The sequence below is a fragment of the Rhinoderma darwinii genome, chromosome 1 (genome assembly GCF_050947455.1).
Source record: "Rhinoderma darwinii isolate aRhiDar2 chromosome 1, aRhiDar2.hap1, whole genome shotgun sequence".
Classification (NCBI taxonomy): domain Eukaryota; kingdom Metazoa; phylum Chordata; class Amphibia; order Anura; family Rhinodermatidae; genus Rhinoderma; species Rhinoderma darwinii.
The window spans coordinates 477960791-477976747 of NC_134687.1; the positions used below are offsets into that span (position 1 = coordinate 477960791).

Genomic DNA, 15957 nt, shown 5'->3' on the forward strand with positions numbered 1-15957 from the left:
AGAGTGTCAATGATACCGGCTGCGCGAAAATCACGCAGCCACGCACCATACGTGGATGACACACGGACCTTTTGCGCGCAAAAACCGCAGCATTTTTTGCATTGTACTTTGCCCTGTTCATATTGGTGTCTGATTTTTTGCAAATCAAACTTTGGATTGAGAAAAAAAAGTTCTACAGCTTTAATATACTTTGTGTTTCAATTCCTCACCATTTTTTTACATATGCGTTTGCTGTAAGTTAATGAGAACAGTCTTGTTTTGTGGATACAGTTGTATACAGTCCAGGAAATGCCCTGTGAGCTAAATAGCCTGTACTCTAGACTGATACATTGTAGCAAACTACCAGAGAGTAAACGGTAAAATTAACCCAGTTATTTTCTTCACAAAACATCCAAGTAGGTTTTATTTTTTATAATCCACAAACTAGGTACATTAAAAAGCAATCTATAAAATCAATCTATATTTAAAATGCTATTGAGCTACATGGTAACAATGCAATATTAACAAGACTTACAAAAAACAGTACAGTGCCAAATCATACCTGCATATCTGGAGTGCGTTCTCGACCTTTCCAGCAGCCAACGCCCTTAAGGCCAGTTCTGCCCCAAGCTCCTGCTCTGTGACTTGCAAGAGCAAAGCAAGTCTATATAGTCTGGACTCTGTTGAAGGAACTTTGGATTGCTTATCATGAACTGAAATTTGTTCCAGTGCCTTTTCTAATTTCGACTTGGACTTGGTAGTTTCATAAGCTATAATGTGCTCTTCTCTGAGCCGAGACACCAAAGACCGGTTTTCATATTCCTCTAGTGAAAGAAATATATCAAAATCTCCCTAAAACCAAAACCAAAACAAAAAATCAATTTGTGCTTTACATTAAAGAGACTGTCACCACATTATAAGTGGCATATCTTGTACGTGATGTGATCAGCGCTGTAATGTAGGTTACAGCAGTGTTTTTTATTTAGAAAAACTATCATTTTTGATGGAGTTATGACCTATATTAGCTTTATGCTATTGAGTTTCTTAATGAACTGGGCGTGTTTTACTTATTGGCCAAGTGGGCGTTGTGGAGAGAAGTGTATGACGCTGACCAATCAGCGTCATACACTTCTCTCCATTTATTTACACCGCAGATAGCCATGGAAACCCGACGGCGACCCGCAATTTCTTTGCGGGGGCGCCGATGGGGTGACAGTGGGAGCTCCCTCCGTATGTCAAACACATTAGATGCCGCTGTCACTATTGACAGAGGCATTTAATGGGTTAAACTGCCGGAATCGGCGCACGCTTCGATTCTGGCAGTTGCAGCAGGAGCCAGGCTGTGTATAACAGCGGTGCTCCTGCCGCTGATCGCGTGGGTATAGTGGCAGTACCCGCACGATCACAGGACGGATATATCCGTCCTCCTGCGCGAACTAGCAGCTGTACAGGACGGATATATCCGTCCTCCGGCGTTAAGGGGTTAAACTGATTTTATTGAAGGAGATGTATATAAACACAGAAAGCAAAAGAAGCTTCTGGGCCCCCGCATAGCGGACATGCCCAATAGAAATACAAAAAAAAATAATGTGTGTTACAATATAATTCCAGTAATACAGAGCATTACAATAAATCAAACAAAAAATAGAACATATCATATACAGTCATAACATTCTATTTCCACCCGGAAGAAGCGGCACACCACAATATCCAAAACAGAAAGTTCCATCAAGATCCAAAACATATCAGGCAGATATGAAGGAAATAGTAAGGACAAACTCCAACTATAAGCTGTAAGGTACTCAGAGGAAGAGACAAATAGTATCGTTGCAGTGCTCTTAGAAAGGAATTGCTCCAATAGCTGTCGACAATGCAACACTAGAATAAGATGTAAGATCAGAGTTACACCAGCGGTCCCACACCCTCTGTTAATGTAAACTATAATAACAAAGATTCCTCTAGAGGACCCTTTATTGCTTCCAATTTAGCCCTGATGTACACCACCAAATTAAATGTAAACTATACGCTCATAAGGTATTATAGAATTTATCAGGCCTATCCACATAGATTTAGTAGGAGATCTAGTATTCATCTATCTAATGGCTATCGCTTTTCGAGCCATAAATAACGTCGCTCTAAGGCACGTGCGAATAGGTATAGAACAGACCTCATCCTCGACTAACCCAAATAAACAAACCCCCGAATCCAATCGAACTGGAACATCCAATACCCGTGAAAGCAAATCCGTAACTTCAGTCCAAAAATCCTGAAACAGGACAGTCTCATATCATATGATGAAAATCTGAAGGCTCATAGAAACACCTGTGACAGTTGGGATTAGATCTTCTACCTATTTTATAAAAGGACGGATCGGGGTAAGATAACTCTGGTGTATGATGTACAGCTGCATAAGTTTGTTGTTAATAGCAGGATACACGAATCTATGGGATTCTAAAAGGCACGATCTGGAGTACTCATCCAGGGATGGAATCAATGTCTGCCATTTGTCCAATGCCGGGAAAGCTGCTGCATTCGCCTTTGCGTGAAGGAGGAAAGAGTAAATAGATGAACTCAGGTCCCCCAGGTCCCTGTGACCTAATAATTCCAATCAAGGGATAAGTGGAAATAAGGATATCTCTGCCACTAAACTGAGTCTGCAGTGAATGGCGTAATTGCAAATATTTATAGAAGGCCTGTCTTGGAACTTGGTAAGTCTCCTCAATCTGGGCAAAAGGAGAGCATAACATTATTTTCAAATAGATCACCCACAGTAACGACCCCAAGGCTCGACCAAAAGGCATCATCCTGTGAGTGACTTAACTGATCAAGCACTGTATTCTGCCATAGAGGCGTTTCAGCTATAATCTGGTCTTGCCGGAGTGACAGCTCTAGCAGCCAGAGCAGAGTGTGGCACTTGCGACCGTCGAGCCAACTAAACTAAACGTTGCTTTCTCGGTCATGCAATTTGCATGAACGAAACAAAAGGTAGCATCACATTCTCCCCCAATTGTGACACGGACTCGCTCATAGAAATCTATGAGAGGCATGGCGGAGTGAGGACGCGTGCAGCAGCAGCTCCGGACTCCCCCATGCCGAATATCGCCGGACAGGGCTCACCTTCCAGCCGAGGGACATCAGCATGACCTGGGGGAAACACCGTCGGCACCCCTCCTCGTTCCCTCCAGTAGGCCGCAATCAGCCTCCCGACTCGCCGCGGAGACACACCCCGCCTCCCTCACACTCCGGCCAGCAACGACCAGGCGCCGGCACCGACGGGATGCAGCCGGCAGACAGAGGTCAGTGTGGGGCAGGAAGCACTGGGCCACCGCCCCCGGCCCAGACAGTGAGGGTCCCCCTTCCACAAAGCCACCATCAGCCTGTCCCCAGGCATGAGGCCCCTAACATGGCGGCCACAGGCGGGGCATGTGAGACACTACTACCGTCACCGGCCCAGCGGCCCACACCCGCGCCAGGCAGTCCGCAGAGCCAGGGGCTGCCGGTTATCTGCAGGGAGACACCCTCCCCCACCCCGCCAGTGCACACAGGAGACCACCATGCAGGCCTGTCCTCGGGCCCCCCGCTCTCTATGGAACGGACCCTGGCAGAACTTTGGGAGATGGTCATGGTACTGCCCACTAAAACGGATTTAGACCTCCGCCTCGCACGACTAGAAGAGAAACACGACAGGGCGATCGGGGAGGTCACACAAGAAGTACGGGCCCTAGCTGTGAGAGTGGACACCTTAGAGCGCCAGCACTCCGTCGACTCCCGGGACATATCGGTCTTCGCCCAGTCCTTGGCTACCCAAGCAACGCAACTCCGAGATCTCTCCCTACACTTAGATGATGTCGAGAATAGGGGAAGGCGTGATAATTTGAAACTGAGGGGTTTGTCCGAGTCTGTACCCCGAGACGGACTTTACGATGCTGTGACCCACATTTTTAACAAGCTCCTGGAACGCCCGCGAGATATGCCCATAGAAATGGACAGAGTTCACAGGCTAGCGGGCCCCAGGAATGGAGACGGCAATCGACCGAGGGATGTTATCTGTAGGGTGCATTTCTACAAGCAAAAAGAGGAGATCGCCCGCAGAGCCTGGGACAAAAGGGGCTGTCCCATACAATGGCGCCGACATCACCGTCCTGCCAGATGTATCCAGATTGACGCTTTCCATGCGTAGAATTGTCCGTCCATTATTAGAAGCAACAAAGGCAGCAGGCGCAACATACAGGTGGGGACACCCGTTCCACATCATTCTTCGAAAGCAGGGAATGTCATTCGCTGTCCGCTCTCCCGACGATCTGGAGGAAGCATTCCGGTTCTTGGAAACCTCGCCGGTGCGATTACCAGACTGTACCGAACCACCGCCACCATTTGCTCCCAGAGGAGGTCCGTACCCAGACTACGGGTCCCGTCAGCCAATCAGACCTGGAGCAGAGCCACCCGACTTTCGACCTTTGGAACGCCGATCTCCACGCAGAGACAGAGGATCGGGATCCGTGGACCTCCATCCTCCTGGACGACGATCGCCGCGGAGGGACTGAATGTTCTCAGCCGCCTTAATGAGGACGTTTTCCTGGACTACACTTTGCACTTTCCTTATCTCATTTTCCCACAGGGTTCCTGAAGGACTGTCAGGAACGCATGGCTGGAACTGCCTCACAGCTGGGTGTATCACTGTGGGTCAAGAGGGCGGGCGGATACACATTGGTTGGGGAGGCTTAAATAAGTTTACCTGCTTTAATAGCTGTACTGGCCCAATCTGGGTTATCACATAGGGGAAGGTGGATACTGGGAATGATAACCGTTAATAGGGTGAGTCCGGGGCTCTAAAGCAATTTGGTTAATTGAATTTTCTAGTTGATATTGTAACTGTTGTTGCGCTGTCTTTGCACTCCGGTCTTTCCTTGTTCCCTATTAGGGTTCCGTGTAGCTGTGTCGTGTTGGAGGCTTTCCGACGGGCGACATAGCTCGCGTTGAGTAGTGGAGAGGTATTGAACTCCGACTTTAGAGAGCTTGCTCTGCACACAAGTTCTTTTTCTTCTTTCTCTCTTTTTCTTCCTTCCCTTTCCCTCCCCTTTCCCTTCGGTCCACTCCGGACATTTCAGTGGCCATGTCTGACATTACTGTTGTCTCCCTAAATGCGCAGGGTCTGAATGTTCCGAAAAAGACGTCCTCCATTCTCCGTCTCCTATGGAAAAGGAAAGCACACGTGGCCTTCCTGCAAGAAACTCACTTCCGGGCAGACAACATCCCAAAGATTACAGATTCAAACTACCCCGTATCATAGTGCGTCCCCTGACTCCAAGACCAAGGGAGTCTCCATCCTGGTCTCCCGCTCCCTACACTGGGAACACGTGGACACCTGCGCAGATGAAGCGGGACGGTACCTTTTCGTAAAGGGTAAGTTGGATAATCCACTGTACACACTGGCCTCATACTATCTCCCTAACTCTGGTCAGGCGGCCTACCTGGACAGAGTTTTGAGGGCTCTAGAGGGCTTTCTGGAAGGTACCTTAGTCATGGGGGGGGGATCTAAATGTCACCCTAGACCCCGTCTTAGACACATCATGAGGACACTCCTCCCTACCCAGGGCAGCACATCGTCGTATACGGCGATTGCTGCATGAACATCAACTTATGGACGCATGGCGAGTTATGCATCCTTCAGTCAAAGATTACACATACTACTCGGCGCCTCACAACTCTTACTCCAGGTTGGACTATTTTTTCCTACGCCATGCACATCTTCCCAGCCTGACATCATCCTCCATAGATGACATAACGTTATCTGACCATGCCCTTATTTCCCTCACCCTAGCCCGCCCATTGGCCCATCCCCCCCCTGGCAGTGGCGACTGAATGAGTCCCTCCTGCAGGACACGACAGTGGTCTCTGGGGTACGCCGAGACCTGGTGGAATACTTTGATAAAAACGACACACCGGGGATGGAACCGTTCTGTATATGGGAGGCGCATAAATGTGTGGTGCGCGGTTCCCTTATACGGATGGGAGCCAAACTCAAGAAAGAGCGGGCGGCTCATCTCAGAGACCTACTGTTACGCATACACAAACTGGAACAGTCCCACAAGATATCTCAGGATCGGTTACTAGGGGCAGAATTAAGGCAATTGAGGGAGCAAGTGCGATCACTCTGCCTTGCCAAGGCGAAAGCCACACTAGTTAAATGTAGAAGGCATTTTTATGAATTTAGTAATAAACCCAGTAGGACCCTGGCCCGCGCCCTCCGGAAAACACGCTCGCGTACATACGTGCCGCACATCACAGGCGCTCAGAATAAACGACTGCAACTCCCACATGACATCTCAGAGACCTTCCGTGCCTACTACCACTCTCTCTACAATCTCCCAAAGGCACCCTCCTCACAGGACGGCGGTAGCCAACGGGAGAGGATCGAGGAGTATCTCCGATCCTCGGGGATGAAATCCATCCCACCTGATGACCTAGCAGCCTTGGAGGCCCCCATCTCCCCGGAAGAGTGGTCGTGGGCACTGAGGGACTCACCTACGGGGAAGGCCCCGGGACCGGATGGCCTGTCTCTGCCGTACTATAAGACCTACTCAGAAGTGCTCGAACCCCACTTTATCCGGGCCTTTAATTCGCTAACCGAAGGGGGCTCCATTCCCAGGGATACACTGAGGGCACATATCACGGTTATACCCAAGGAAGGGAAGGACCCATCCCTATGCCAGAGTTATCGTCCTATTTCCCTACTGGATGTAGACTTGAAACTCTTTGCCAAGATTCTGGCATATCGGTTGTCTCCGCTCCTTCAAACCGTAATACATACTGACCAAGTGGGTTTCATGCCCCTACAGGAAGCGCGAGATAACACCACACGGGCAATTAATTTAATGTACCAAGCGGCAGTCACGTCACTCCCCACTTGTTTTTTGTCAACGGACGCGGAAAAGGCTTTCGACAGGGTTAGTTGGGACTTTGTTGGCCACTTTACGACACATCGGAATAGGGACTCATATGATGTCCTGGATCTCTGGTCTCTACTCCTCCCCGTCAGCTCAGGTCAAGGTCAATGGACACCTCTCATCCTCCTTCACGATTACTAACGGCACGCGCCAAGGCTGCCCTCTATCGCCTTTGATCTTTATTTTATGCCTGGAGCCCTTGCTGTGCCACATCCGCTCCAACCCGAACATTACAGGCTTGGACCTGGGCGGCAGAGCCCATAAGGTTGCCGCCTACGCGGATGATCTGCTGTTTTTCCTCACAGCTCCTAGAATTTCCTTGCCTAACCTGATGGCGGAGGTGAGTAGATACTCGAGATTATCCAATTTCAAAATAAACTACCAGAAGTCGGAGGCCCTTAACATCTCGTTACCACAGACTCTGGTCGCTGATCTGTCGGAGTCCTTTTCATTCAAGTGGGCAAGGGACTCGCATAAATACCTGGGAGTTCGGCTTCCCTGGGATCTATCTCGCCTTTATGCGGTGAACTTCCCTTTGCTACTTCAACGTATAAAGGCGGACCTAGACACATGGACGTCGGGCACATTCACCTGGTTCGGTAGGTGCGCAATTTTTAAAATGAACATCCTACCACGGATTTTGTACCTCCTACAGGCCCTACCGATACATATCCCACGCCCATTCTTTCAGTCCCTACTTTCCCTAGTGCACAAATTCATATGGGCAGGGAAACCAGCACGTATCGCCCGATCGTTGCTATTTCGTGTAAAGGGGGAGGGGGGCATTGGTCTCCCGGACTTTGTCTCCTATCACCACGCCTCCCACTTGACACGAATCTTAGATTGGTTCCGGCACGGCGGGATGAAAGAATGGGTGTCCATGGAACAGGCGTTTACATCCATCCCACTACAGGCCCTGCCGTGGTTGGGCAGACATATTCCCAGGGTTGTGCGGTCCCACCCGACAATCGGTCCCACCCTAGCAGTCGCATTGCGGGTGTTTCCTCGGGCGGAATTCTCGCCGTCCCCCTCCCCGCTATTTCAGATTTTAGGCAACCCTGTATTTCCACCGGGACTGGCTAGTGGCCCATTTCAAGTATGGTTGCGGGCGGGTAAGGGGCAGGCTCTACAATTTCAGCAGGAGGGGAGGTGGATGACAAGCGATCAAATACGAGCTCTGTCGGATCCGGTCTCTTTCTCGGCGTGGCAGGTTACCCAGTTGTGACATTTCCTGATGTCCCTAGAACATCCTGGAGTGCAGCAACGGGACTGCTCCGCGTTTGAACTCTTGTGTACAGGCACAGGCACGATCCGACATGCTTTGTCCAGAGTCTATGGGTTCTTGATCTCGCCCCCCAATCTGCCGCCACCTCCGTACTTGCGTAGCTGGGAGAGGGACTTGGGCGAAACATTCACCCCTGAACGAGACCGCCTGTTCACCATGACGCATAAGTCCTCCATGGCCAGTAGATTTCAAGAGGCAGGATTTAAGATATTGTCCCGTTGGTACAGGGTGCCTTCCAGATTGCATGCAATGATCCCGGCAGCCTCGCCACTTTGCTGGAGATGTGGGGACCATGTGGGTACAATTATGCATATTTTCTGGGACTGCCCACTCCAGACTGGGTTCTGGTCCGAGGTGTGGCGTATTTCTTCAAAGTTCACGAATTGTCCTCTCCCGCGATCTCCGGGCCTCTTCCTGCTTCATTTGTGCGAGGTCCCACTGCCCTTGTATAGACGTTCGGTAGTTCGACACCTGGTAAACGCGGCTAGGGCATGTGTTCCTGCACTGTGGAGACAGTCCTGTCCGCCGACGGTGGGCATGTGGTTCGTCAAGATCCAGGAGATCATGAGAATGGAGGACCTCACGGCATCAATGAAGGGGACTCATGCCTCCTTCCTAAAAACATGGCGTGAATGGATTAGTTTCCAAACGACCGAGGAATATAAAACCATCATGGCCTCGTGAATTCCCGTCTAGACACGGTATGTCAGGTCAGCTCCCCGCCCTCCCCTCTTTTTTGTTTTCTCCCCCCATTTCCTTCTCTTTCTTTCCTCACTATTTTGTCTTTCCTTCTTTCTGTCTCTGCATCTCTCTTCTCCTTTGATGCACCTGTGCGCACTCAGGATATATCATGCACGGCTGCGGGTTCAGGGTGCATATCGGAGATTCCTTAATTAACTGTATTTAGCGACATGGTACTTTCAGGTGACCCCATGTACTTAGGCGGGGTAGATAACGGACCTGTGAAACGTTGACTGTTTTTCATTGCCTTTTTTCGCACTGTGTTATGCATATTCTGTACGATTTGTAATTAAAAAAAACAAAACACAAAATGACAAATAAAAGAATTAAAAAAAAAAAAAAATCTGGTCTTGCCAGCAGATCTTAAGTGCTGCCACCCAAACATTATGATCCACTCTATGAATTGGTAAGGATCGCCTACCAAGAGAAATTAAAGGATCCAGTACAGGCCATAATTTAGGTAAACTCAAGTAACTTGACAAACAAACCACCTTATTCTTATGGATAATCTGAAAAGGTGACTTGCAGGACAAGGCAGCAAGGTCCAAAACCCGCCTGATGGGAGGAAGTAGCTGCCAGAAAAGCAACCTTCTAGGGAAGAAAAAAAAAACAAAAAAAAAAAACAAGGACAGCAAAAAGGTCTTTGAAAGGTTCAAAAGGAGCCACCTTAAGAGCCAGAGGACCAGATGAAGATCCCAGGGCTCATTGGGACATCTGATAGGAGGGACTGCATGAGCCACCCACTGCAAAAAAGCATTCCCCGGAGAATGAAAAGCCAAAGTTCTCTGAAAAAGAATGGACAGAGCAGAAGTGTGACCCCTCAGGGAAGATAAGTCCCTGTTCAATGCAGATTGATGGAAGACAGGACTCTATATGTGGAACATTTCATAGGATGGGAATTATTGAATTCACACCAGCAGAAATAAGTCTTTTTACTTACGGTGGAACACCTTGGATGATTGGAGGCCTTCCGGACTTCAGTATCGTCTGGATGACGGGCTCCGAGAAACTCCCGGGCCCTTAGAGCCTCAACTTCAGAAGCCGCTAAATGCATCTGAGGTAAACTCGGGTGGAATAGTGGACCTTGGGAAAGGAGGTCGGCAAGAAGGAGAAGACACAGTGGCACATCCGTGAGGAGGTAGACTACATCTTGGGATTCTGTGCCCTGGCCACTTAGGTTGGGTCCTTGTGGTTGAAACAGGTTGCAGACTGACACAGTTTATGTAATACCCTTGAGTGAAGAGACCACTCTTCCTGGATCTAGTCTCTCTCTCTCTCTCTCAATGGAGAAAATAAATCTGCAGGTATCTCCTGGTATGTGAATTGCTGGCAAAGCTGGTATATTTGCTCCACCCACAGTAGGATCCAAGAGGCTTCCAACAGAGTTGCCAGACTCCTGGTTCCGCCCTGGTAGTTCAGATAAGCAACAGTCAGAGTAATCGGTAAACAGGTTGATCTGCAAGGATGATTTTTCCTGAGACCAAGTTCACGGAGTTGTCTGAGGACCGAAAACTGCATCTTACCCAGACAGGCTGGCATCTGTCGAGGTGACCAGCCACTGAGATGGTCAGTGAGGTCTCCCACCATCGCAACTCCTGACAGACCCAAGAGGGCAGGATAATCAACCTATCCAGCGAGTCCCGATACTTGTACTAACATGAAAAGATTGCCTTCTGGAGGGACATGGAGAGAAATTGTGCATATTGAACACCTCGAAAGCCAACACCATTCTTCTCAGAACTGGCATGCAAGAACAGATAGCCAAAAGAGTGTTAAGGAGAAGGCGAGACACCTCAAGTCCAATGGAGGAAAACTTGTCCACTGGAAGAATGACCCTTGCTGTCCTGCTGTTAAGTGTTATTCCTCAAAATACCATACTCTGGAGTTGGGACCAATGAGGATTTTTCTTCGATGATCCAATTAAATCTTCTCAAAGTGGGGGGGCGTGGCCAGCAGGCAACATGAGAGGATGTGTTGAGTGAGAGCTCCGTCCGGTAACCCGCAATACCTGTGATCCTGCATAGTATCCTGAGACAGACAGACCTCTTTATAGCCTCCTGGAGTGGCACTGAGTCATGGCACCGATGGGTCCCACAAAAGGTACGTCGGCGGCGGAGAAATTGAAGAACTTTGCCCGGGATAGCGCTCAAAATGGCGCCGCAGAGTCTCTGGCACAACGCTCTAGGCCACCACAAGGTCAGAGCACCAGCACAACTCAGCAGGAGGAGACGGAGCCTGAGCCAGAACTGACCCTGCAGCAGGTATACGAACAACTGCTGCAGGCTATCACTCTGTCCACTACGTCGCTGACGGGGAAGATAGAGGAGGTGAGGGTGGATCTGGGCCTGGTACGCCATGATGTGCAGAAGCTAAGGGAAAGGGTAAAAAAGACACGGAACACAGAATCTCGGCCATTGAAGATGCTAATTTACGCATTCCTGCGAGATTGTCGGCAATGGAGGCCAATGTGGAGATATGGCAGCAGAAATGTGACGACCTGGAAAACCGCTCACGCAGGAATATCAGAATAATTGGTTTGCCGGAGCGAGTAAAAGGAACGCCAGGCGTTTTTATTGAGCAGTGGTTCCGTGCCACCTTTCCTGAGGCGCATTTTTCAGCAGCATTCGTGGTGGAACGCGCACACAGAGTGCCAGCACGACCTCCTCTGCCAGGCATGCCGCCAAGACCCTTATTGGCACGTTTACTTAATTGGAAAGATCGGGATCAGATCTTACAGATGGCTCGTCAGCACCCCAATATCCAGCATGAGAATTCCCGAGTGCTCTTGTTTCCAGATTTCTCGGCGGAATTACAAAAGAAGCGTGCTACATTTATTGCTGTAAAGAGAAAGATGCGGGATCTGAATATATCCTACTCATTGGCCTATCCAGCTCGTTTACGTATCACTGGAGGGAAAGCGATCTTTTTTTTAAATCCGAGGGCAGCTGAAGAATGGCTATCTTTGCGACCAGGTGAGCAGAGGGATTGAATCGGGCCACGCGGGATTTGCTGTGCTTGTTGAGATGCCGGATGTCCAGATATGCAGCACGAATTTCCCTCTTGGTGAAAGGACTGGCAGATTGGGAAACTGGAACTGGACACTCCATTTTGAATACCGGAAGCCATGCCGCAGGGAAGTCGATACATCCGTTAACCTTCTGGACTGTCCGGTATTTCTTGTTGATAATGTGAAGAGGTCTGATGGGAGATAGCGGGGAAATGTGGGTTGCTACAGTTGTTTTATCTCTGTGTAGGTTAACATTACCATCTTCAATTGTATGCACAGACACCCCGTAACCATCAGCCACGGTATAACAGCTACACTTATACCTTTACAGGTTACTGATAAGTTTGCCCATGGGAGGGGTATACTCTCATGGAAGTCCCCCCCCCCCCTTGTATGAAGGACACATGATGCAACTGTACTGGGAAAGCCCTGAACGATAAATCTCTCTAGTTGTGCTGAGACTGTTTAGGGATGTGACTAATGAACCTCTCAGTCTCAGCACAACTAGAGAGATTTATCGTTCAGGGGTCTGGGAAAGCTGGGTGACCACCATTACCCCTCCTACTGGAGTGTGAGAGGTTCATTAGTCACATCCCTAAACACTCCAGTAGGAGGGGTAATGGTGGTCACCCAGCTTTCCCAGACGCAGATATAACCAGGAAAGGGCTGGATGGACGGGCTGAGGCTGCACAGGGTTTTTGGTGATCCCCCTCTGTCATGTGATCGGACCTAGGTTACCGATTCATCAGACGGGGTTCATGTGACTATAAATCTGTCCATAACAAGAGACAGTTTACTCAGGACAAGCTCTGCCCTCATGCCGTATTTGTGTGGTTCTGTCTGCAGTGATGGCGGTGGGTGGCTCTGACACCCGCCTCCCCCGTCGGTTCATCTCAGGACAGAAGGGGTGTCCGGATTGGAGACACAGCGCCGCACCTGTCCTCAGGTTGTGTCTGGTATTGCAGTTCACCTCCATTGAAGTGAATAGGACAGAGCTGTAATACCACACACAACCAGAGGACAGGTGCGGCGCCATGTTTTCCTGGAAGACCCCTTTAAGACTTTTCCCGTGTGTGTGTGTGTGCGTGTGCGTGTGTCAGAGCGGAGTGTGCACAGGCGCCGCTGATACTTCATAGCCGCTTATCAGCTGTTTTGAAGAATCAGCGGCGTGCACCCCCCCCCCCACACACACACACACACACACAAATCCCCCAAACACGCAAAATAAAGTGTAATCAAGCGTTTTTTAGCAAGTAAAATGTGCAAAAAAAAAAACAACATGTCAAATACACGGCGTGTGAACCGGTCAACTAAAAAGTAATTCACTTCACTTTCATCATTCTAAGGCTGGGTTCACACGACCTATTTTCAGGCGTAAACGAGGCGTTTTACGCCTCGATTTACACCTGAAAAGACGGCTCCAATACGTCGGCAAACATCTGCCCATTCATTTGAATGGGTTTGCCGACGTACTGTGCCGACGCCCTGTAATTTTACGCGTCGCTGTCAAAAGACGGCGCGTAAAATAACAGACTCGGCAAAGAAGTGCAGGACACTTCTTGGGACGTAATTTGAGCCGTTTTTCATTGAATTCAATGTAGAACAGCTCCAAATTACGGCCGTAATTGACGCCTCGCAAAACGCGAGTACGAGCAATTACGTCTGAAATGACGGAGCTGTTTTCTCCTGAAAACAGCTCCGTCATTTCAGACGTAAATGCAGTTAGCGTGTGCACATACCCTAAGGGTATGTTCACACACAATGTTTTCAGCTGAAAAATCAGACAGGGCGTTTTTTACGTGGTAGTTTTCCAAAAACGGCACGTAAAAAAGACGCCCGACCAAAATGAAGTGCACATCACTTCTTGGGACGTTTTTGGAGCCGTTTTTCATTGACTTTATAGAAAAACAGCTCCAAAAACGGCCGTTAAAAAAAACGAGAGTTTGATTAAAAAATGGCTGAAAATCAGGAGCTGTTTTCCCTTTGTTTAGTAAGCGTGTGAACATACACTTAGCTTTTTGGTGTGTCCTATAACTTCAAGCTGCAGAATCACACCCAATACGGCTGCCGGACAATGCTTAGCAATTTGAAGACACCTTTTCCTGGCTTGTGAGAGGGGGGGTGAGGTTCACTCCCACATTTACAGCAGCTGTGAGTCAGGTTGCTTTGCCTTATTCACCTTGCTGTAATTCTGGGAAGTGCTCCCCCTGGTGGCCAACATTGGAAAACATGTCAAATTATTATTTAATTTTTAATACTTTCCATCATACGGAAAAAAAAAAATAAATACAGCAAAAAACTTAAAAAATATAACAGAAATAAGTAACGACACTTAAAAAAAAAAAGGTTTAATTTGCGACACATTCCCTTTAATGATGCTGAACAAATAGGGGATAGGTTCCGCAGATTTTATACTGATCTATATACATCCCAATGTGATTACTCGGAAGATTCATTGATGGAATATTTGGAGGGGATTACATTCCCGCAGTTAGATGAGGAGCATAGAGACCGCTTAGATGAGGCTATTACACTGGAAGAATTGCAGACGGCCGTGCAGGATTTAAATAATGTGAAATCGCCTGGGCCTGATGGAATCCCGTTGGAAGTATACTCCCGATATTTAGAGATTATTGGTCCTGAGCTACTTCAGATGTATGCAGCAGCCTTTGAAAAGGGAGTTTTGCCCACTTCTTTATATGACGCTACCATTATCATTTTGCTGAAACCTGACAAAGACCCCGTGGAGTGTGGATCATATAGACCTATCTCCCTGCTCAATTTAGATTATAAGATCCTAACTAAAATTCTGGCAAACCGGGGGAGTGGCCTAGCAGCAGATGTAAGAGGACGTGTGTGGCTGGAGCTCATGCTGTATTCATCCTGAAAGTACTGTTTATCCCTGAATTACCCGGTAATATTCACCGATCTGGAGGAGTCGGTACCGCTTAATACAGCTGCAATGACCCGTTCTAAGCAGCAAAAAACGCCGTCGGCGAGTCCGGGGCCGAGAAGGCAGGATGGCGCCGAGGAGACTGAATGCAGGAGCAGGCACATGCGGTCTGAAGCGGCAGACAGGCTGGAGAGATTTGCAAGAACCCCTCGTGCGAGCGGATCTGCAGCAGGCAAGACGCCGGCGGCTGGCAGTGGGAAGGCAGACAGCATGGCCTCAGGTTCCAGATACTCCGTGCTGGGAGAGGAGTCGGTGAGTGAGGAGGAGGAAGAGCTTGGGAGTCAGCGGCGGGACAAGCGTGTGGAGGAGGATGGAGGCAGAACGCATAGCAGGAGAGACCAGGTGAAGGAGCCTTCCCTTGCAGATATATTCGCTGCGGTAAAGCAGAACTCCTCAATTTTATCTGTGCTGACCGGGCAGGTGGGAAGGCTGAAGGAGGATATACTGCTGTTACGTAATGACTTACAGAAAGTGGCAGAAAGAACCACAGTTATTGAGGGGAGAGTGTCTGAAGTGGAAGACGTTCTGCCGGAGCTCAGGCGGGATGTGCAGTCTCAGTCCTTGGCGGTGGTGGCCCTGCAGGCTAAGGCGGATGATTTAGAGGGCAATAACTTGGATGAGTTTTTTGAACAATGGCTGCTGGAGCAGTTTGGCCAGGAAGAGCTGTCTCCTTTATATGCTGTTGAAAGGGCGCACAGAGTACCTACCAGACCGGGACCACCGGGGAGGCCCCCCGAGACCGGTCTTAGTGAAGCTGTTGCACTACAAGGACAGCGATAAGATACTGAGGAAGGCAAGGGAACGGCAGGATATCTCCATCAATGGCGCCAAAATATCCTTTTATCCGGATTTCTCCGCGGATGTACAGAAGAAGCGGCTGCAATACTGGGACGTAAAGAAGCGTCTGAGGAACTTGTCCATACCATACTCCATGATGTATCCGGCCAAATTGCGGGTGGTTGCTTTTGGGACTGCTTCATTCTTTGAGAACCCCAGAGAGGCTGCAAGATGGCTGGATAGCAATGAGGCACGGTTGCGGAGACCG

The 15957-nt window shown here is 49.1% G+C and overlaps 1 protein-coding gene across 2 annotated transcripts in view; it reads right to left on the minus strand.

Annotated features, from left to right (window-relative positions):
• The window catches only part of KNTC1 (kinetochore associated 1), a 245329-nt gene that overhangs the window by 109788 nt on the left and 119584 nt on the right, over nucleotides 1-15957 (minus strand). For both annotated transcript variants that reach the window (XM_075834110.1, XM_075834112.1), the window contains one exon: nucleotides 542-831. In XM_075834110.1, coding sequence (XP_075690225.1) covers nucleotides 542-831 — 290 coding nt within the window. The remainder of the gene's footprint in view (nucleotides 1-541; nucleotides 832-15957) is intronic.